Here is a 23,803-nt window from a genome sequence, read left to right as displayed (position 1 = left end):
CTCAGTCATCCAGGTCATCGTAGTCAAAGGAGCTTGCAAAGAAAAGCGTCTGGACTTCTTTAAGTTGCTTGAAGACGTTTCACCTCTCATCCGAGAAGCTTCTTCAGTTCTAAGGTCAAATGGTGGAGAGTCCCAGATATAAACCTAGTGGGAGTTTCCCCCCACAGAGGGACAAAAGGACCCCCTGATGATCCTCTAATCACCTGAGCCAAGGTGTGAAATTGGGTGCGGGCCCCAATCAGCCAGAGTTTCAGGTGGGTTCATTGTGAAACCTGGCCTCACCTTGTCATGCGAATTCCTGAGGTCAGATGGCCCAGGATGTGAGTGGGCGTTAAGGCGTCTGGGAAGGGATCTCAAAACTGGATTATAGATGGCAGAGAGTTGGTGTCGTAAACCCCCGCCTCTGTTCAAAGATGGTCGCTCACAGTGGACATAGATGGCTTCTTTCACTCCTCTTTCAAACCATCTGTCCTCTCTGTCCAAAATGTGAACATTGGCATCCTCGAAAGAGTGTCCTTTATCCTTAAGATGCAGATGGACTGCTGAGTCTTGTCCTGTGGAGGTGGCTCTTCTGTGTTGTGCCATGCGCTTGTGAAGTGGCTGTTTGGTCTCTCCAATGTAGAGGTCTGGGCATTCCTCGCTGCACTGTACAGCATACACCACATTGTTAAGTCTGTGTTTTGGAGTTTTGTCTTTCGGGTGAACCAGTTTGTCTGATGTTGCGCATGGCACAACATAGAAGAGCCACCTCCACAGGACAAGACTCAGCAGTCCATCTGCATCTTAAGGATAAAGGACACTCTTTCGAGGATGCCAATGTTCACATTTTGGACAGAGAGGACAGATGGTTTGAAAGAGGAGTGAAAGAAGCCATCTATGTCCACTGTGAGCGACCATCTTTGAACAGAGGCGGGGGTTTACGACACCAACTCTCTGCCATCTATAATCCAGTTTTGAGATCCCTTCCCAGACGCCTTAACGCCCACTCACATCCTGGGCCATCTGACCTCAGGAATTCGCATGACAAGGTGAGGCCAGGTTTCACAATGAACCCACCTGAAACTCTGGCTGATTGGGGCCCGCACCCAATTTCACACCTTGGCTCAGGTGATTAGAGGATCATCAGGGGGTCCTTTTGTCCCTCTGTGGGGGGAAACTCCCACTAGGTTTATATCTGGGACTCTCCACCATTTGACCTTAGAACTGAAGAAGCTTCTCGGATGAGAGGTGAAACGTCTTCAAGCAACTTAAAGAAGTCCAGACGCTTTTCTTTGCAAGCTCCTTTGACATATCTGGCGTGGATGACATGCAGCATTTTCGAAAGAGTATTTCCATAGAGCAGCCTGCATGCGAGTTCTGCAGAGCCTGAGCCTCCTGAATCCTCTTCAGAGACTGCTGTGTCTAATACTGAATGACGATTATATTCGTATGTCAGCAAATAAACCCTGCACAAAATGATGTGACTGGAGTTGCAATTTGAAGTGTGTGTGTGTGTGTGTGTGTGTGTGTGTGTGTGTGTGTGTGTGTGTGTGTGTGTGTGTGTGTTTAAATGTATCTTTTGGTGACGTAAAGATATTTCCAAAGTGTGGTTTTGGGTGTGTTACTTGCTTACACTGGCACATCTTGTTGCTCTCCCAGTCTGCAAAAGTGAAGTCACTCTTTTGGCAGATACACTACATTTTAAGTCATATTTCCTCTTTTTTTTTTTTTTTCTTCAAGCAGTGAACAAAACTATTGAGTTACTTTTCCTTATTTCGTCTGTTGACATTAAGTTTAAATGCTTTTGTGCTTATTGTTGATATAGTATGACTAAAGGTCCACTAATCTTTTTTTGGCACAAATCAAGAATAGATATCTTAAAGAAATAGAAATCCTGTAGATAATGAAGAGGTTCCTCCTTTTGTTGCAATCTGGCAGCCATCCTAATTTATGCTATGTAATTACATATGTAAATGGGTATCACTTAACACATTAATAACACCTCCACTAGAACAATTCATGCACCACGTTAAGAGTATTGAACAGTGAGTGAAGAAGGGGGAGGGGAAGAACAAAGGAACCAGAGGAGATGGTGCGATAATGTGCTGTGTTAGAGGAAAATTGTGCCGGTTTAAAAAAAGCCGCACATGATCTATTTTCCTCATTCTGTTGTGTTTTACATATTCTGCTGAGACACAGCGAAGCATCTTTAAATGAAGGAAAAATGAGGGAAGGAGGAGGGAGGATGGGAGGGAAGGCGGAGGCGAGGGAGAGGCAGCAGAGAGCAAGGGGAGGAGGGTGCACTGTTGCGTCTTCCGCCGCTGTCATTCTGCTGCTGCGCGGTTCAGCGGCATGAGGGTGTGCTGAAGGGAGGACTGTGGAAAAAAGAGGAAAGGAGGACTGAAAGGAAGGAGAGAAAGGGAGCGCCTGGGCAGCACTGCAACAGCTGCAGCTGCAGCAGCCTGTCAGGAAGAAAAGGAGACAGAGGGAGACAGAGGAAGGAAAGGCTGCAGGATTGCTTTAAATGGACCATTTCTATATATAATTTTGCACAAAGAGAAGGAAGTGTAGAAGCCTGTTTTCTTCCTCCTGATGCTTTTTGATATGGTCTCGTGCAGGAGGAATGCTTGGAAATAGTGTGAAAGACAGAGAAGGAGATTTAAAGATGGAAAGGACGGATAGCACAAAGGCATACGGCCAAGCAGATGGCAAAGGAGTTGGTATGGCAGCTAAGAGGGCCAAGTCTGGAGTGCCCCAGAGCACACAGAGGGGAGAACTAAAGGTTTACCGGGCAGGTAGCTCTGAGGGCAGGATACCAGTGCCCTCTAATCTCCGCAAACAGAGGTCTATGACAAACCTGGCTGTGCTCACTGACGCCGAGAAGAAGTTACACCTTTATGAGCCAAAGTGGTGTGATGACATGGCCAAGCCTGGAACAGGGCAGATCAAAACGGGCAAGCCAAAGACAGCAGGGGGTGGCAGCAGTGCTGGAGGGGGTGCCCCTCTCTCCCGAAACCTATCCAAATCTGAACACTCACTGTTCCAAGGCAAACCCAAGCCCTTTAGCCCTCTGGCTGCTCCCTCTGCCCTGAACAAGCAGAGCCGCATACCTCGTGGTCCTTACGCTGAAGTGAAGCCTTTGAGCAAAGCACCTGAGGATGGAAAATCAGATGATGAGATCCTGTCCAGTAAGGCAAAGGCCAATGGAAAGAAACCTGGAGCTGGAGCTGGAGGGGAATGCAGTGCCAAGGGTCAAGGAGAAGAAGGAGCAGACAAACCTTTCCTGAAAGTGGACCCAGAGCTGGTGGTGACAGTGCTGGGTGACCTGGAGCAGCTGCTCTTCAGTCAGATGTTAGGTGAGTACAGCCAAGAAGCCCTAATGCTTTTGCCACCACTGGGCTTCTCAAATACGATGTGCTATGAACCAAATCTGCAACACGCCCCCCTTTGAAACAGCCACCACACGGCACCTGCTTGCTGCTCCCGATCCACATTTCCCCTGAACGGATTTTACACAGCTCACCAACTGGGGGGGGAAGCACAAAGACATCTTCATGCTTGCAAAGCATGCTACTCTTATTTTATTGAATACAGGCACTGTTTAGCATTTTAACATGAAGCTGAAATTATTCTTATTCCTCTAGCATGCTACTCAGGTTTATGTGCTTTGGTTTTGGGCGTGTGAAATATTTTCGCTTGTAGTCATAACATTGCTGCCTGATTGCATTAGGCCTGGGGGAGTTGTGGATTATTACCAACAGGCTGATCTCCTTCCGAAAGATTCTCATTTATGGCAACATGTGCAGATGCACTCGAGGGTCCATCAGCTTCTCCACATATGCTTCCAAAAACCAGAAATGGGAATAACAGCATGCCATATTAAGTTCCTTTTAGGCACAGAGACACACATTTAGCCTCCTCCCAGCTTCATTCATCTGCAGAGCACTGACAGACGGCTTCCACCCAGTGTACTACTACACTGCAAATGGCAAAGAAAATGGCTTTGTCTGTGGAGGTTGTAGGTCAGGTTTTATATTGGGAAAGCTTTTATGATTAATACAGGTGTTGATTATAATATAGCGGTGATTATAATTCTGATGATTAGATGTTGTATTTGTTTATTTTCTAAATAGATCGCTTTGTATTTAATTGCAGGTGTGTTGTGTATCTAATTATAATCTAATTTGGATGCACTGAACACCAAATCTAATCGTGAGATGTATAAAATGGCATGTTGGAGTGTGTGTATTTCACAACTGCTAATCTTTGCTCTTATATACATTGACAGACAAGCAAGCATGTCTTCTTCCATTCAACTCAACATCATCATGTTTGCTGTTGCGTCTTAATGAACACATCTGTAATGATTCGATCTGTTATCCACGCTTCATTAGTATGTGGACATTTATCATTCATACTGGTTACACTTACATACTGCAGAGACCAGTGGGAACTTTATACTGTGCTGGATATACATGTCAGCTGCTCGAATCCCTTTTGTGTAATTAACTGTGGAGCCACAACCAAAATTGCTAAGAGTTCTGGAGGTTCGGCACCACACCCATATCTGCTTTATTAGCTTAAATTTGCAGCTCAGTGCTTGAGGCTGATATTTCTGTATTGCTCTGGCTCAAATGGAAGACATTTTTGAAAAAGTTGTTTTATAATTTTAATGAACTGTGAAAAGAAAAATAGCCTTCCAGAAAAAGGATACATGGAAACATGGAAAGACATTTACGTTTTAGCATCGAAGAAGAATTAATAAGCAAGAAACTGAGAAAAAATATTTTCATGTTACAGTAGTAATGTCATTGTTTTGGGTTGAAGACAGCAGTGTCAGAGTTATAACAGAATGTTATGTTTTACCAGTTTACAGAACTTTTACAGTGAACATGCCTGTTACTACAAATATTTCTTTTCATGTCTGCAGTACATTCAAGGCCTGGTTAATGTGCTCTGCATCAGCAGCATCTCTCGTTATGAGCTCCTTGAAAGGATGCATTTATTTATGAGTATAGTGGGTCTCTTTGTTTTCCAATAGGGCAAGAATGGTCATCTTAGTTAATAGGGTAATTTATTAATTTAACCATTTATGTTTGTGCAGGACACTGGAGCATTACTGTACATACCACTTCCTCATCACAAGGCAAGGTTTCATGCACATGGATACATAGAAAACTCCCTCCTCAGATCTAGAATAGCTTCACAGAGCAGCAGAATTTGGAATAGAGCAGGAATAAATTAAAAAATCAGTTGCATTACATTATTTTCAAAGTAAAGCACATACAAGAAGTCCACAAAATAGTAGAGTAGTACAGACAGAAATACATCTGATAAAACCCATCTACCCTAGACAACATGGGGATGAACAAATCTCATTTTGTCATAATTGGAATCTGTCATGCCAGATCTTCAGAAATGAAGCAGTGGTCTATATCTATCACAGCGGATCTAGAGATTATGGTTATGTTTGCCTTTTTTGTTGAAGCTACAGAGGCACGCAAGTGTCAGAGAAGTTCACTTTTACACAGGTTATCATAAGGGTAACTTTTTAAAGGCCACATTATCATTCTCATTTTACTTCTTTTAAGGTGGTATTTCTAGTGTAATAGTGGGAAACACTTGTTATCTCATACTTAGAAAGGAGTATTAGGGCCACAGTAAGAAAAACAAAAATTGTATTGATCATTTTGAGAATAAAGTAGAAATTTTGAGATCAAAGTTGCTGTTTCAAGACAAAATGCCACGGCTGCTATAGCCTCTTAAAAATGCTGTGTGTAGACAAATTGATCAGCTGTCATGTGATACAACGTCCATCCTATTTATTGCATGAGGGTGTAAGTGTTGGTATCCTTGCATCTGTCCATTGCCAGCTATTTCATTTTGTACAAAACTGCCAACTCTTCATGTTTGAGTGATTTTTTTTTTTTTTTTTCCATCTGACCAGATGCAGCTTTCTGCACCATATTATCAGTGCCCTTATACTTATCACCACCACTAAAACTGATTCTGAAGTACGATTTCACAAACTCTACACAAGGCATGTAGAGGGTGTAGGAGCCGTGGCACTTTGTCTTGAAACAACAACTGTAATCTCAAAATTTTGACTTTCACAAAATAGGATTTAGACTTTTTTCTCAAAATATATTTTTGACTTTGGACTTTTCTCAAAACTTCTACTTTAATCTCAAAAAGATTAACATTTTTTTCTTAATGTAGCCCCAATATTCTGTTGCACATACCTGTGTTTTATACATTTTTAATTTTTTTTTAAATGAAGAAGCAAAGGCACTTTTCCTCTTACACAATATTTTGAAAAGGTAGGAACTAGAGATTAAATGGTTATATGTATTTTCACCACTCCACAAAGATAGATTGTTTAACAATGACTGTTAACCTTTTTTTTTTTTTTTTGCACCATTAGTCACAGTTCATGTTTTCTTAGAAAGATAAGTATTTTCCAGTTGTCATCTACTACATCTGCCTTTGAAATAAGAAGGTTCATGTGAGCTGCAAAAAGATTCTGCCTTTCCTTTTTGCCCTAAAGCAAAAACCTTTCTTTCCTCTTTCTGTCCAGTTCTTATATTTCCATGTGAAATTTAACCCCCTGAACAGGCATAAAAGTGAAATGTGGAGGTTGAAGAAGACTGCAAGACCCTGCTGTTGTATTTCTTGGTGACTTGGTGCAACATGCGGTTCCTTTATTGTTAATCTACCAGTGTTTGTAAGGTTAATTACTGAGGACCTCTAGCTATTTTAGAATGAGTCTTTCCAAACTTTTATCTTTTCCTACATTGTGAGTATATGGAGTATCTCCTGAGATGTTGCATCATTCATAGGACTTTCCCATTTCAGATCTGCTTCAGTATTCTGTCTGAGTTTCCCTTTTCCCATCCAACTGCAATGCAGGGTACCACACCACTACTAAACAAGAACACAACACATAAATCTAATACTCACAGCAGATGTGATTCACATGGGCACTTTGTGTCTAGCATTCCTGCTGAAGTGTTTCCCCCAGAATTAATCGCAAAGGAAATGAGAAGATTGAATAAGAATGCAATATGACAAAAAGATTCATTGCTCAGTGGACACCTCTGCTGATCTCATATTAAGGACATATTTGTGTTAGCATTGCAATTTCAAGATATTAATCTTCTTTCTGATAAAATCAAATATATTAAAACTATTTGGGGTCACGTGAAACCTATGCTTTTCCCAGAGTATAGTGTTTAGAAGAAGGCCAGTAGACTACAAACAGATAAAGAACAGGATGTTGACTATATACCATTTTTATTTGAAATCCACGTCTAATCTGCTAGGAATCTCTCAAAGCAATGTTTTAGATTATAAACACTCAATGATTAGCAATTGTGCAAGAAGATGATTACATGTATGTAATAAAATGAAAAATAATGAGTGTTCAAAAGTGTCCAAAATGTTTTTATTTTCTTTTGGCAATAGCAAGAACTGCTGAGTATCTTTTATATGGGGAACAATGGAGTGAATTCTTGGCTGACTTTAGCTGCAGTTTGTACTGTAGCATTCCAGCTGCACTGCAATCTTTACTCAAAAAATGCTACCAGAGCCAGACAGTTTTCTGTCAGAATAGCACTAAAGATGAAATCAATATTTCATTCTGGACATTCTGGACCAGCTCTTGTGTGCTTATAAATTAGTTGTTGTCCTTTTTTGCAGATAACATATGTAGCTACTGTATATTATAGAACCCAGAAGAACACACCATTCAGAAAGCTCAGTGTTTTTTCTGAGTGGCAAAGTAAACAAGGCTTTAGTTTGACTTGCAAAAATCACAATAGTGCATTTCAATGTGTAAACTCAAATTGAGGCTTAGAATTCACTCTCTGTGTGCTCTGCTGATTTAGTTCAATATCTACTTATGAGACGAGCATATGATTTGTCTTTTGGTCCCCTGACATCCTCGCCTCTGCTTCAGCTTTTGCAGCTAATACAGTGAATATTAATTTCTTTCTGCCTGAGGGTTTTTGCCTCAACATTGCTGGGGAAAATCCCAACTTCCTGCATTTGTGTGACAGGGGGTTTCTCTCGTTTGTTACAGCTACCACAACAGCGCTCCTAATTGTACTGTAATATTGATTTGACACGGTCACAACCCACTGACTCTATATTTTGCAGTGCACAGAGTATAGTCCAAATAAGCTGACCTTCACTGAAACTGTTCTGGCTGCAGTTCAGCTTATAGTTAGCTGTATTACTTGAACCGAGTGACTCTGAGGTAATGCTCAGCAGATCAGAAAATCTCTAGAAAGAAAGTAAAAGCGATCCTGGTGTGGCATGAATCCCCCTGGCGGCAGGTCGAAGTCAATGGCAGCCTTCCAATGGTGCATTTTTAGGCTGTACCACATCAGTTCAGTGGGGGGTAGAGCAGGGGTTGCCATGGTGAAGCTGCCTATGGAGTAACATTTGTCTGCTTAATGATGTGAACAAGCATGGGAGGTGTTCTTACACAGAGGATGCAGGTCACAGTAGTCAAAATACAAATAATAAAAGGAAGAACATGCATATAGAGATGACTCAACATTAAAAACTAAGCTCAGAACAGCGTGTGTCTGGCTTTTATTGTGATCGTCTAAATGTTTTTTAACCTTTGCTTCTGCATCATTCACCCACAGACCCCGAGTCCCAGAGGAAGCGGACTGTGCAGAATGTCCTTGACCTACGCCAGAATTTAGAAGATACAATGACAAGTCTGCGGGGCTCCCAGATGAGCCATAGGTAAGTAAAGTGTATATATATACATGTATTGATAAAATTATGAGATAAATCCATTTATTAAAGTCAGTTTAAAGTGAAAAAAACACACTTAGACCCTGCTGGATTGATACATAACATAATCATGTGTAAGCAGTTGTATTGTGGCTGCTTACAGTGTTGCCACTTGGTAACAAGATAACAGAAAATTGGTTTATTGCACCAAGAAGGTTATCCTTGGTGGCATATATCTGCATGGTGTGCAGTTTTGAGGACAAAAGAAGAAGTGGCAGGCCTAAAAAACTATCTACAGCAGAGAAACAAAAAAAAAAAAACCTGAGATAAGACTTAGAGAGATTAGACTGACCTTCAGTTGATCCAGCGAGTGTTTGCTAAAGTGTTACCAAAAATCTTCTCAAGTTATTTTTCAGCAAGGGAAACGATGAGAAAGGGCTGAGGGATAACAAATTACACAAATACTAGACTGAAAATCAGTGGCAACAGGTCACATTGAGTGATGAAAACAAATGGGAGATTTTTAGTTCAAATCATTGTCAGTATGTACGGAGGAGGTAAGGGGAGAAATAAAACAGTCAGTGTCTACAGATAACTGTACAGATAATTGCATTTGTGTCATGGTTTAGTGCTGCATTTCACCCAAAGGTGTTGGTCTTATAAAATACCAGATTTTGATCCAATATCATCTGGAAAGCATCTGATTAGAAATTGCTTCATTTTTCAACATGTCAGTGATCCTAAACACACTGCCAAAAAAATAAAAGCATAACTAAACAGAAAGATACAGTCATGAACTAGCCTCCCCAGAGTCCAGACCTCAGCATTATTGACCTGTACAATCTGTTTTTGCCTTATGTGCTGCATTTCCATTTATGTTTCCACATGTTTAAAAAAATGCTGCAGCCCTTCCCTATTTTCTTACCTTCCTTCTTCTTACATAATTTTAACACCAAACCCATTGCCTCTATATTTTAAAACTCTCTTGGATAAGTAATGTTTTATGTCTTATCTATAACAAAGATTTAGTTCTAAACACCCACATGTGCATCATGGCACTGATTATAAACTACCTGCAAAATAATTGACGGAGTTAGAGACTAACAGATATGGAAAAGTTTAGCACTAATGTTTTCAGTTCTATCCATCCAGAGTCTATCCCAACTATCACAGGGCGATACTATTTTGTCTTAGATGTTTAAAGAGGCTGTTTGGCTCATAAACCTAATCTTGTTTAGTGATGGCTGTTATTATACCAGAAAGTTGAGAAGTGCTGCTTTAAAGCTTTTTAGTTTTAATGTAATTACTCTGCTCAACCTCTTTGAAACATATTGTTTAACAAAGAGTTGTGATTATAGTAAATAATCACTTGTGCGATTGCACGCTAAATTTTTCTTAGGCAGCTATCAAAAGGGCTTCAGTTAATCAATGACTGACCTGAGACTTAATGGCTGCTTGCAGGACCGTCCTGTAATTTTCATCATCATAGTATTTTAAAGTCACTGACAAATGCAGAAATTCTCAGCCTTCAGGTTGATGAATTATCCACGAAGAATGGATAAAAATACTTGCATGGTCGTGGGCACTGCAATATTTATTTGGGTGACTCGGTTCATCTCGTTATGTAATCGACAGACACAGTAGACGCTCCTAGCCATTTGGAGGACGTTTCTAATTCTGACCCACTTACAACAGAGAAAATTTTTATTAATATTTCCTGTGTGTGGTCCTGAAAAGCAGAGTCCTTGCTATCCTGGAATACTTCCTGGTACACAAAAGCAGTATATTGAAGAAACAGAGAGAAGAGAGAGAAATGCTATATGCAATGCAACACAGAGATAGCAATTTATCTGTCTTTTAGTCTTCTCCTAAGCAGCATCTTTTCTAGTTTTACTCCCTGAACTTGATACAACACAACTGGTGTATCTAGGTCAAGAGCGACTGAATGCCACTGTTGGTTTCTTTGAAGAGAAACTCAGAAGAAAAAAGAGAGAAGTTTTCTGGGTGTGCTGTGCACATCTGGAGTCTTTCTTTTATGTTTCTTTCGGGACAAGACTGTTAACCAATTGCTTTGAACATGTTTGTAAACCACCCTGACCCTCTCCCTGTGTGTCCCTCTAGCTGTCTGGACAGCAGTAATGTGGGCTATGACAGCGATGAAACCAATGCTCGCAGCATATCCAGCCTATCCAACCGCTCATCACCTCTTTCCTGGCGCCACGGCCAGGCCAGCCCTCGTCTTCAAGCTGGCGATGCCCCATCCTCCACAGGTGGCGGATACCAGGGAAGTAAGAGTGGTTCCCAGTACACAGCCCATACAATGCCTGCTCGCTGCTCCAGTCGACTCAGCAGCACGTCTCGTATTGAGCTCATAGAAAGCCTTGATGTTGATGATCCCGATCTCAAGTCTGGTTACCTGAGTGACACTGACCTTCTAGGGAAGAGCCTGCCAGATGATGATGATGACAACCTGGCTAACGGGTAAGAGCACTTAAAAAATGAGAACATGAAGCAATAGTTTGCTGCAGATGGTGCATACTGGTTTGTCCTCCATCTTTTGACTTGAGGAAGGTCAATGAGAAGCTCAGCTGCATTTTAATAAGTAGGCACTCTTCTTGAAATGCTGGACATTACCTGATACTATCCGTCCTCATTTGCAAATGTGTGCATATTTTGCTGGTCAAAAAAAAAAACCTTCATGAAGGAAACTTTTCACGTCGACATCATGAATTTCTCTTTGTTGCTGGAGCCTGATGTTGCTTGGCAGGCTTATCAGAGAGCTTTCATCAGCAATCTCTATAGACGTGTTTGGTATTTTCTTGCACTTTAAGGACTTCTCAAACTGCCCGAGACATTGTCTGAGCCTGTTTTTGCTGACCGTGTGGAAAGCTTCTTTTAACTTTTTCACTGAGGAGAGAAGTTATCTGGGGCTTTCTCAGTCACAAAGTAAACACTCCCTCATTTCTGGGGTGTTGGAATCTTGAAAAGAGACACAGTATAAACAAGTGCACTAAATAGCTTCGATGACATATGTAGAAAGCTGCACCTGTGCAGTTTTTTCGCTTATCTTCTCACTCACTTTCCATCTTCCATGATTCCCTCATCTCACATTCTTTATCTAATTCCCACTCACAACTTGACAGCTGACAGTGAGCGTGAGAGAGAGGGGAAGAATCCAGGACACTTCTCCAGTGTAGCAGCTTTATCACGGTTGCACATGCAGTGGGACTTAAGCTCTCTGGAGCACTCCAAAGGCCCTGCATGCCAGGTCACGTTCTTACTATGTGCACTAAGGAGACGAGAGGAAGTGAGGCACAGTTTAGATGAGTAGAAATTGGAGCATAGAAGAAGAAAATGCAAACTAGAACAGGGCTAAATGAAATTAACATGGAGAACTGGCTTCACAAGTAAAGATAGATGGTTAATTTGAAGGAGAGAGGTGAAAAATGATCAAACAGCATAAAGCTGATAAGGCCAGGATTAAACGGGGATTATGTCAAATGGGTTCATTCCTCACAGTAACGTCCATGCACTAAAAAGTCCATTTAAATCTGCCCTGTATTTCTCCTTGTTTCTCGCTGCAGTAGCTCTGCTGGGGTGTTTCAAATTCATTAGAGAGGTGAGCGGAGAGTGTCACCTCTGCTTTTTGACACCGCAGGCAGCAAAGATGCTAATCATTTTATGTAACACTAGTTTTAGAATGCCTCATCATGCTCTCTGTTTTAGGCCACCAAAGTCAGCAATCCCTAGACATGCTTTCAAGGTGACTGGAAGAACTCTTGATGGGAAAAACGGGTCCCCATAGAGCATTTTTACCATTTATACCCAAAGCATGCTATGGATATGCCTCCTGTTATGCGTAATAACAGGTCACTCAGTCTACAAAACATACCAGGAAACAGAAATATTTTGCGCTGTTTTCTCTCTAACGTGACTAACTTTCGTGTTTATACTGTAGTTGGAAGGTTGAAATCCTTCTGGTTTGTTGGCTTGGACGTGACTGCAGAAATAATAGGGTGCTAGTGCTCTATATCAAGAATGAATTGTGCCACATAAACATACCAACACCCTTTGGTGTAGATAACAAGCTAATCCAGTTTCTGAAGCAGGCGCTGCAGCACATGCTCTAATTTATTAATTAATTTTTTTACAGTATTCTCTGTGATGCATTTGCATTTACTCCACATCCCCTGTCACACACTTACAGTTCAGCTCATTGAGAAGCTACCAGCTCTTGAAAATAGATCAGGCTCCTCCCGCGTAACCATGGAAACCCACTGAAAATCGACTGTAAGGAGAGGTGCCATTTCTGCTCCCCTTTCAGTAAGGCCCCAGTTTTACATTTTCATAAAACGTATTGATCTGAAATGAGCACCCATATAATCAGCTAGATATGAATGGCACATTGAGAATGTCAAATCACTAATGCAGTATGTAATACTTAGATCATGTAAAGAAAATCCTGAAGGCTCAAGAGAAGTGGGCTAGAAATGGAAAACTGAGTCAACTGTAAAAATTATAAAACAAAAGGCATGTTGTTAAGACTAACTAGTCTAATGGTACTGCAGCACATTGGTCAAGGCGTAATGGATATTGATTAATCGACACCAGGGAGCACTGCTTACATAAGATGTTCACAAAGACCGTTATCACTGCTACGGTGTGTCTTCATCATCAATAACCTGATACATAAGTCAGTCTCCTCATCAGCTCCAGCCTTCTTCAGACAGGAGAAGTCTGAGAGAAAGCTGCAACCTGTAACCTAATCATAAGCTGGTTTGTCCTAATTTAATTACAAAGAAAGGATACATACCCTCTCTAAAGACAAACAAGACGATCTGGGGATATACAGGTACAGTTCTGCTGCTTCTATTTGTCACCATTCTAATCTTAAGCCATCCAACAGTGCAGTGTACACCTACAGTTAATGAAATATTAATGACTTAACACTTCATAATCAATGTTTGTACACTGATATTGTACACTCTGTGGAACAAAGACAATCTGGCAGACTTTGCTGTGATCTAATCCATCGTTTTTTGTCAAATCACTAATACAAAGGAGATGGAATGGCATTATTGGATTTCTGAGCCCTATAGGAACAATGAAGTCTAGCATCTCTAGCTCAGCAATCCAGTTTACTTCAATTTAATTAATTTAAATAACACCAAATTGCAACAACATTCACCTCAAAGTTCTTTTTACTGTAACTTAAAGACCCTAAACGAATACAGAGGAAAATACAGTCAGATGACTCCCTAGCAGTTGGTGACAGTGGGAAAGAAAAACTCCCTTTTAACAGGAAGAAACCTCCAGCAAAACCATGCTCAGGGAGGGGCACCCACCTGCCATGAAGACAGGAAGAAAAGACAGTAGAAGAAGAGAGCAAGAAACTAATAATAACTAATAATTAAATGCAGAATGGTGTATAAACACTTGAAAAAATGTGAGTGAAGAAGAGACACTCAGAGTATCCTGGAAAAGTGAAGCATATCTTCTAATCATCCTCAGCTTCCTTGCTTTGTCATCTCAGTTAATAGTTTCAGGTGCTGTTTAAAACATGAGGTAATTTTATAAATTGCGGTCAAAAAGAATGATCAAGCAGGCTGAGCTTTAAAGAGGCCCTACCTTGTGATTTTGAAGTTACTACCATATGGACACGCATGCTCTCTGTGTTTCTTAGCCAAATCCACCCTCACTCGACGCATCTGGTTTCAGAACACCAAGATGGCAATCCTGAAAGCACTTAGATCTTGTCTTCACCTCCTCTTCTCCATTAGGTATAGATAAAAGCACTGTATGAATGTGTGTGTGATTGCGCAAATGAGACTTTTGAGTGCTCAAAATTTAGTAGAGGTAAAGAAGTACCAGTCCATTTCCCATTTCTGCAAGTTTTCTTCTTGACTGCTCTCTCCTAAAAGGATGTTTACATTCAGTTACAACTAAAATTGCCATAATTACATACAGTGTAATAACAAAATTGTACATCATTTTCCATTTTGTCCTCAGTAGACTCCATGTCTGCTTAAAATGTTGGCTGGCAGTGAAGCTAACAAGAGTTTTTCTCATTTCACTAGCACTACTCAGGAAGTGAGTTGCTGTGTTTCAGCTTACATTAGTGTGTTGAGCTGGCTTCTTATTTAGGCTTGACCACGTCAGGAATCATAAATGTTTCCTGCGGCTGCCTTCTTCACACCATATTGCCAGTTTTTAACCATCACTTATATGCTATCATCCCGTTAAAAGCCATATTTTGAGAGGCTGGTTTATGAGTGGACCAGTAATCACATTATATTGATGGCGGTTGTTTCCGTATCTGGTATTTACATTATGACTCCTGTTCAGCATTCAGTGTGATTTTTAGTGGTGTTGAGTTAGTTATGGTTGATGTTTTACAGACATTCAGCTGTAGTGTATGTAAGCATTCATGTAAGCAAGCTTTTCATGTCGAATACAGATGCTCATTAAAGAAATTACGTAATGGGATAAATAAAGCCTCATTTTTGTATTTTGTCAGAAGAAAAGGAGGAGAGAGGAGAAAAGCAAATAGGTTTTAACCTTTCGACTGCTTTCAAATTATTTTTTTTCTTACAGTAGAGCAAAGGGCACTTAAATTCAATAATGAGCTACTGATAACCACAAGAATCTGAGGTCAGTTTTCTTTTTTCTGTCTTTTTTTTTTTCTTGACAAGGAAAGCTTTTTATGCCTTTCCTCAGTCTCTTAATATAAGAAATAGAAAATGTGAGTTACCTCACCTCTAATAAAACATAACCATAACATAACAGGAGACTCATTTTGAACTTTTGAAAAAAAAAAAAATTAAGTGCCAGTCGTTATTTGTTGCTCTTACACATACAGTTTTCTATATTAGCTTTGTTTTTTCCAGGAATAGATAAGGAGGCTGTAAACACATTAAAATAAAATCAATACATCAAATGCAATGCGGCAAATACATCATCCAGCAGACACAGCCATCATTTGGAATCATAACTCAGTCAACCAGATTCATTTTGATCTGTCTGCTGCTTGATGCTGGGCATGTACAGTTAGTTTATCAAAGCCTTTTCACTTAAAGCAGTTACTAAACCAAAGCAGTAAGCTCTTGAGTATTCAATGCTTTAAAGCTGTAACAGACTCAGGACACTGTTATTTCTGTGATTAATTTATTTTCCCTGCTTTAAGCCATTGCTGTTAACATTATCATAAGACTTGAATAAATAGTACATAAATGGTTTTATTAGCAAATGGGCAAATCTATCGAATGTTGTAACCTCATAAATAACACAATATCATTAGAGTTGCTTCATATACGGCGTCCTGAAAACAAGAGTAACATAATAGTTTATCTCTTTCCGTTGTCCTGTGATAATGTCTTTCTTTATTGCTGCTGGAGCAGAGCAGAGCAGAGAAAGGGGGCTGGTTCAGCAGCATCACCCTTCTGATCATGCGGCAACATGGCTCTGGATGTGCTGCCATGGCAACCGTCTTCCACTGACCCAGTGATGGGACTGCCTTGTGTGTCAGTGTGATAGCTGCTGATTTGATGTATGTGTGGAGGATGTGTATGTGCATTCTGTGCTGGTTTGTTTGAGATATGGCGAGAAAGGGTGAACGAAATATGCGAAGAAAAAATGAGAGAATAATCGATAGACAACGAGAAGCTGATGTAAAGACAGCATGATAACCACCAGATTGTTTTATATCTGGCGTTTTTGGGGGACAGGTGCTTGTATGAAAGGGCATTGTTTGTATTTCTGTTTGCATTATTGGATGATAACCGTGATTTACTATGAAAATAAATGTGGGGAACAATAATTTTAGCTTCCCCCCCCTCTTTTGGACCTTTGGGCCCTTTTAAATACTGAATATATGTCATTGCTATCTTTGCCTTGCTACATATTGTGGGATAAAAACACCATTTCCATGGTTAAAGGCTTGGCGTGTGTGAAAGTGAGTGCAGTTTTCTAATTTTTAAACCATTTCACAGCTTTATGGAAACTATGTGTGTCGGCAAGTACATTCTCTAATGCGCACAGGGTTTGCTGCAGTCCTCTGATCCTGGATAGATGCCCATGCTAGTCTGCATTCAATTTCCCTTTCCCGACTGGGCTGGACCTTTCTATTGTCACCAAGTGCTTCCTCGACAGTTGAGGCCTAACACGTTTTTTAAAACCCACTTAAACACATTTGCTCAAGAGTTGGTCTTTGGCTTTTCTATTCTGGTTCCCCACAGGCATTGCTGGTATTACAGTTTAGTGAGCTAGCACTTGGAGTTTGTCATTTATGGGCTAGAGCTCAATAAAAAGGGATTTGATTTTCTTGATTCTGTCTACTACACACATTTTTAAGCTAAGTTAATTTGAATTTGTTTCAAAATGGTTAACAGGGAGGCAATAATGGAAAAAAAGCAATCTCCATTATACTGTCCTTTGTGTTACTGATGAGTAGGACAGATAAATAGTGCACTCATTCTTCCAAAGTCAGCAGCTCGAACGCATCTGGGGTCAATATGGAGCTCGTTTGGTCACTAACATACTGACTCCCCCAACACCAGTGTACTTCCACCTTCACCATCGTCCTCAGCCATGTGAATAATGGACGATTATTGCAACACCCGGGGACGATGACTCATCCGTGTATCATGTCTGCGTGTGGTCGTCTGGGTGCACAGTTTGGATTCAGACGGTGTTTAAACTTAGCCCCAAGTGGAAAATGTGATACATCAACGTTTTTCCCCCCACAACGGTATGTTTAAAAACGGGAATCTTATGGCATTTGTTAATCTGTGATTCCCCACTATATATATTTTTTCAGAGTGGGAGTTGTCAGATTATCCGCTTTTGAATATGACTGTTGAAGTCATTTTAATTTAAAATGTATTTGCTTTATATTGGATTTGGTTCTGCTTCAACTCTCCTGGTACACAAGTTGCATTACTCAGACAGTAAGCAGTTCAAGATCAGAGTTAAGTGCCATATTAATAAGAAACTAAAAACAGAGTGCAGGACAACACAATGAAACAATACAATGTCATAATACCAGCACAGCACAGATTTCCACACTATCAGGCTGTAAATGTGGCACCAAGAGGACTGAAAGCCTCAGAATTAGGTGTGGCGTCTATATTGTTTGCCGTGTCTTTGAGGTGGAAGTCTCCTATGAGGTCGATGGAAATGGTACATTAATTTTCCAGTCCAATAATCCGACGACAAATACATTTTCTGGGGATCTGAAGAGATGGGTCAGCTGCAGTCTCTGAGACGGTCAGTGATGCATCCCAGGCCCATTTGCTTTACTGATGTGCCACTGCTCTGTGCCGAAGGCTGCCCAGTCCTATTTGCGTAGTTATGGTCAACCTCAATACAGATCAGAATTGGGGGCTGTGAAGATCAGAGATGCATAGCTTTTTCATCTGCAGTCTCTCTGAATGAATGATATTTAAGCAGACATAAATCACTGAACACAGAGCTGTCTTTCTAAAGCAGTTTCCCACATTGTACTTCTGAGCTGAACGCACACAACAGAGGAATGTCGGCTCTTTCTCGCCATCAAAGGTCTCAAAATCAAAGTCCTGCTTTTTTCTAAATGCCAAGTGGTGCCTCATTTTAAAACACAGCTGCAGAGCATGTACATTAAACTGTAGCCATAGCAGGCACAGCTTGAAATCATTGTGCCTCCTGCTGGAAATCAAATGTCATTGCACCACATTGCTGGACTCACAGCTTTCATCCAGCTCTATTTCTATCAGTCTCTTTGACCATTACTGAGTTCACCTACTTGGATACAGTGCAGACTTATAATGAAAAGCTACCATAATGCTGACTTCGAAATGGCTTTGTGGCCAAGAGCAAACAAACTTTGGCATTAGTAATGTTGTTTTGACTGAATGGGACCAAACTAGTTGAGAAGGAGAACCCTTCGAAAAGACTTTGGATCTGTTATAGATTTAAATTGTCAGTTGTTTACCTGTTCGCATACTTTATGCCGCTTTATTACATATTCTTTTCCCTCAGGCGGAAAATACTTACATGAACTCTTATTATGACATCCACATTATTCAGTTTGCTACTAATTTGGATGCCAGTCTTTACTGATGAATTCAAACTGATGAGACCTCTCGCCACTGACAGAGATAGAACCTGTTCATTTCTCATCAGTTTTTAGTCTTGCACAATGCAACACACTTTACTGCACCAGAGAAATATGGAACAAATGATTTAGATCAAATATCACAACAGTAGAGGTCGAATCCTGAAAATGGTTTTCTGCCTCAGTAAAAAAACAAGGTGCTGCGTTTCTCTCAGATGGGTTTAATCTGCACTTTATGAGTCTGTAAATACTTAAATTACTCAATAACTTTCCATGTAAGCAAATGTACAAAGGATGTTTCTTACACATGCCATGTGGTTATCAGTGTCGGACAGCTGTTACTCTACAGCACAAACATGACTTCAAGGCTTTTTGGATGTCATCTTGTTTATTACCACTGTGGCCTGGCTGAGATAAACAGGAGATGTGAGTAACACACGTCTTTCTTGCACCGTAAACAGTTCAGATCATTTCACTATTTTAAGCAACAAAATAATCATCAGTGTTTAGCTATTTGAAAGGAAAGTTTAGAAGTAACCAACAGGTATTTAAACAAAATGTTTCATGTTGTTTGTAAGCAAAACGCAAAGGGCCACAGTCTGAGAAGCTTCTCTATCTACTGAAAAGCTTCTTTTCAGTAGATAGAGTCACGGATATGAAAAGAAGGAGACAGACAAGACAAGATTTTATCAGGTTTGAATCTCATTCTGCTAAAGATATTTTAAGGGATGCCTTTATGTCTGGGAGTCAGGCTGACATCAGTATAGCTGTTTATTTTTCACAAAAAACCCCACTGTCATTTAAAATCCCATTCAAGCTGGCTCTGAAATATTCCCCAATGTGGAAAATCTTCTTTTTTTTCCTGCATGTCCTGTATATTTGTTTTTTCCACTTTTTGAAATTAGCAATGATTTATTGCCATGTTGCATATAAAGTGTATTGCTACTGCATTTCAAAAGTAAATGATTTTTGTTAGGCACACACTGAACTGATTTGTAACTGATGATGTGGACAGGGTGTGTGGGGCTTTCTTGGTCCATAGAGCTGTTACCTCCTGGAGAGGTTTACAGAGCTGAGATCTGGTGAGATCATCACCTCTGCCAATGAAAGGGGGAGGGAGGCTTTTCAAGGCTACCCATGCCTCAGTGGAGGTCCTTGTGTCATTGTGGGCTTGCGGTTGCACTCACAGTGATTCAAGCCTTACCTTGGAATGACTTTTTTCCAACTAGGCCTTAGAAGTTAAACATCTTTAAGGAAATTCATCATGATAATCTTCTCCTTAATGTAAAAAGAAGTCAAAGTATAGAAATATCTGTTTGCATAGTCTTTTTAAATTCTTAGTCCTTTTGTAAGCATGTTTAAAAGATTTATTTCAGCTCTACGATTGACTTTGTTAGCACTGAAGTCAGTGGATATGAGTGATTCTGAAGTTTTATATGAACAATAAGCACCATTCAGCAGTTGTTGGATACTAGAGAAAAGAGGGACTCCAAAACAAATTTACACCAAGACACACTTAATATACATCAAGATCACCCTGATCTCATGACTAAAGTGGAAAATTTCCATTGGAACACGTCCTTGTACATTAAACCAATTTTTTTTTCGACGCAATCAATCAAAATTATACAAGGAGCTTACACTATTGCATTATTTACAGCACCCCATGTTGCTAAAAGCAACCTCTCAAATCTCCCTTCTTGTTGTAGGCCTAGTGGCAGTGTATCTATAATATGTAGCTAAGCTCATTAGTATTAATGCTACGCGATATTGTTTATGCTGCCATAATGGGTAAGGTTCATGGCATCCATCAGAGGATTAAGAAAGTCTGCTCTCAGCCTTACTGCCAATTATAGTTGGTGTCTATTCATTTTACTGCATTTGGAAGGGGGGGGGAGCACAATGGAATGCAAAAAAGGTGAATCATTTATTACTCTATGCAGTTGGGATTCGTGCATATTTAATGTATTTATTTTAAAAAAACATACTTTTTTGGCTTATGCAAGAGACAAGAAATGTTTTGAGTCTGGTATTTAGTTGTTGTACAATTGGTGAAAATCAATATTGCTATTATTATTATTGCTATTATTAACACATTCGCTGCTTCTGATAATGATACAACAAAGTGAAAACTGTTTTTAAAAAGAACCCGTGCATCCATCCTGTGTTTATTAAAAAACAAAACCAAACAACCAAACAAACAAAAATGCTCACAGTAGGCTCTGCTTAAGTATAGCCTGCATTATCTGCCTTTATGACTCTAATGGGGATCCTAACTAACAAAATGAACATATTGATATATTCATTATGTTTGAAACTAACATAAACTCATCTGCACATCAGTGAAGGGTTTAGAGAGGCCATAGGTCAATGGACATTGGTGGTGGTTTTCCCACAGACTTGTAAAATCTGATTTTTTACAACCAGAAGCGTCGCCCCTGCTGGTTATTAAAGTTCAAAGCAATCGTGAACTGGGCTCCACTCTTCAGACCTTGCAGCTGTTTCCATCTTCTATAAACCCTCTCAGGTTTTGCTATGCATACCTGACTTTTAAGATGTTCTTTATTATAGACATGAAAACTAAAATTCATATTTTAGAAGAAAAAAATGATAACGGTACTTAGGCTCATTGGGATAATCTTTTTTATGGTAATTAGCGCTTCAGGTGAAGCAGAAACATAAATCAAAGTATTCGGATTACATGGGGCGAAGTAAAGGATTACACCACAGGGAGTAATTGGAGTTGCCATGACTACCACTCCGCTCCACGGCAATTGGTCGTTGTCTCGCTGAGGACTGAGCAGCTATCGGGGTCTCTATGATCTCCTCGATCGTTTTCTTTTTTTTTTTTGCCTTTATGGGAGGGGGTGTTGCTTGAATGCTGAGAGACACACTACTTTTCCTCTCGCTGAATGAGGGAACAGGGGTCTTTGCTTGCGGAGTGACTCTGCGCTCACTCTAAAGCCGTACAAGTCACAAATGAGCGGGCGTGTTTTGGTCGGTAAAGTGCCACCGCTGCAGCCGGCGACACGAGCAAGGAGGACTTTCCTTTTAACTCCAAGGTAATGTATCATTAATATTTAATCGCCGTTGGCACATTATCTGCCTTTATTTGCCCCCGACGCTAATATTCTGTTTCTTCGCGAAGAAATGAAGCTCTTCAATGGATTTAAATTCTTCTAAACATGACTTTATTTTCGAGCATCAGTGTGATAGCATAACAGTGTAATCGATGAAATCTAATTAATATATTATTTTTAATTATTTGACTTTTGCCGTTCACCTGTAACATTTTGCGCCATGAAGTTAAATGTCACGATCAGACATTGTTTTTGCAGTTGAAGTTATAGCATCTGTGGAAAAACAGTTTTATTCTTGGAGGACACGGGAGCGCTGCTACCACAGCTATCTGTATAATGAAGGATGTCTTCACCACTCATTCAGCTACAGTCATGCGCTCCCAGGAGCCACATCATTATTCTTTTTTTAAGCCGAAACTTTGCAGACACATTGCCAAATTGACCTACAAGATGCTTCCTCCCTCCCGTGTGCTATTTAATCTGATATTATATTTACAATATTATCAAAGGACGGTCCCTGAGAAGCCTGGATAGCTTTTTAATCCTAAAAAAATTATGTATTTTTTGTTTTTCTTGTTCATTCAATCCACCATAGGTTGTTAAATCTACTTCCAGCTCCAGACAGTGACTAATGTCCACACTGTGCTCTGCCCCACCAACCACCTCTCAATCTTATTAAAACAGAAGAAATATTCACACTATTGCAGCTCACAAATCACAAATGGGCTCAAATCAGATATGCGTAGGAGTTGTGCCAGAGAAAACAAAATGTTAATTGCCACCCAATGTATGAAGTATGCACTACCCTAGCCTACTCCCACCCTCTCCCTGTCTGGATTTTACCTCTGAGAGCAGACAGCTTGGCTTGTAATATCAACAGCCCACAGGCCCTCCTGCCTCTTCCTAGGCTGACATCCCTGTGGGGTTATTCATGGCCCCTCTGTCGCCCCTGACAGAGGAGGTATTGTTCAAACATACCACTAACATCTGTGCCTAATGTAAATCATGAAACTTTTCTCACTGTTATTCTTACTGGTATGTAAGAACTTTTTCTAAAATCCAACATTTATTTTATGTTACACTCTTGTTGTCAAGAGGTCACATATCTGTGGCCACAAATCACTTTACTAAAACGCTGCTTTTATACATCAAAAAGCCTTAAAACCAGCATACAGTGTCAAGAAAAGCTTCTTCCCTGTTTTACAGCTGTATCTATAACTCAACTCATGCCATGTGTTTAAATCCATTCTGAATGTGTGTATAAGCCATTTTTGTCTCCCTCTATTTTCCTGTGCAATTCCATGTTCCATGGCTCTGCTAATTGCAGACTGCAGACCCACAAAGAGCATTTTGAGCTCAGTAGGGAAACCAAAGAAAGGGAAAAGAACTGATTCAGCTCAAACAGTTACTCTGCTTTTAAGAGGCATATTAATTTACCTTTTCCACTGTGCAACATTTTTGAGCGCCAACACAAATTTGATTACCACCTGTGGCTGCCAGTAGTAATGATGGGGAACATAATTATACCAAATATGAGCTGGACTTGCATTTAGCTCTCTGGAGATACCATTTTTAAGTTCACCATGGCATCATTGCACTTCTAAAGCACTTCTTTTAAACTTCCCACTCAGATTGAACTGTTTTATCCTGTGATGTTTTGGTTGACTGAGAAGCTTTTTCTTGAACTGGATTTTCAAATATGAATGCACCCAGAGACCTGATGCCCAGTGACCAGTTTCTCTGGGGTGTGCAGGGACTGCCCGTCCCTTCTGGCCTCAGGAGAAGGGCCAATGTGGCAGCATCTGTTTCAAGGCGAGACAGGACTTCATTGAAGGCTGTTGGGAAGGGTCATGCAAGGTTCAGGAGCCTGTCACTCTGATTTCTGTCATCCTGCTTCTTTTGAGCA

The 23,803-nt window shown here is 40.3% G+C and overlaps 1 protein-coding gene across 18 annotated transcripts in view; it reads left to right on the top strand.

Annotated features, from left to right (window-relative positions):
- The window catches only part of nav1b (neuron navigator 1b), a 99,765-nt gene that overhangs the window by 52,675 nt on the left and 23,287 nt on the right, over positions 1 to 23,803 (top strand). For 14 of the 18 annotated variants that reach the window (XM_042219011.1, XM_042219009.1, XM_042219010.1 and 11 more), the window contains exons 4-5: positions 8,634 to 8,736; positions 10,849 to 11,208. In XM_042219011.1, the coding sequence (XP_042074945.1) occupies positions 8,634 to 8,736; positions 10,849 to 11,208 (463 nt within the window). The other 4 variants (XM_042219022.1, XM_042219020.1, XM_042219019.1 and 1 more) reach the window with 2 other exon arrangements.

Source organism: Haplochromis burtoni, unplaced genomic scaffold (genome assembly GCF_018398535.1).
Source record: "Haplochromis burtoni strain Fernald_Lab_line unplaced genomic scaffold, NCSU_Asbu1 Contig_26, whole genome shotgun sequence".
Classification (NCBI taxonomy): domain Eukaryota; kingdom Metazoa; phylum Chordata; class Actinopteri; order Cichliformes; family Cichlidae; genus Haplochromis; species Haplochromis burtoni.
Note: the sequence above shows the minus strand (reverse complement) of the source record. Positions and strands in the feature narration are given on the sequence as shown.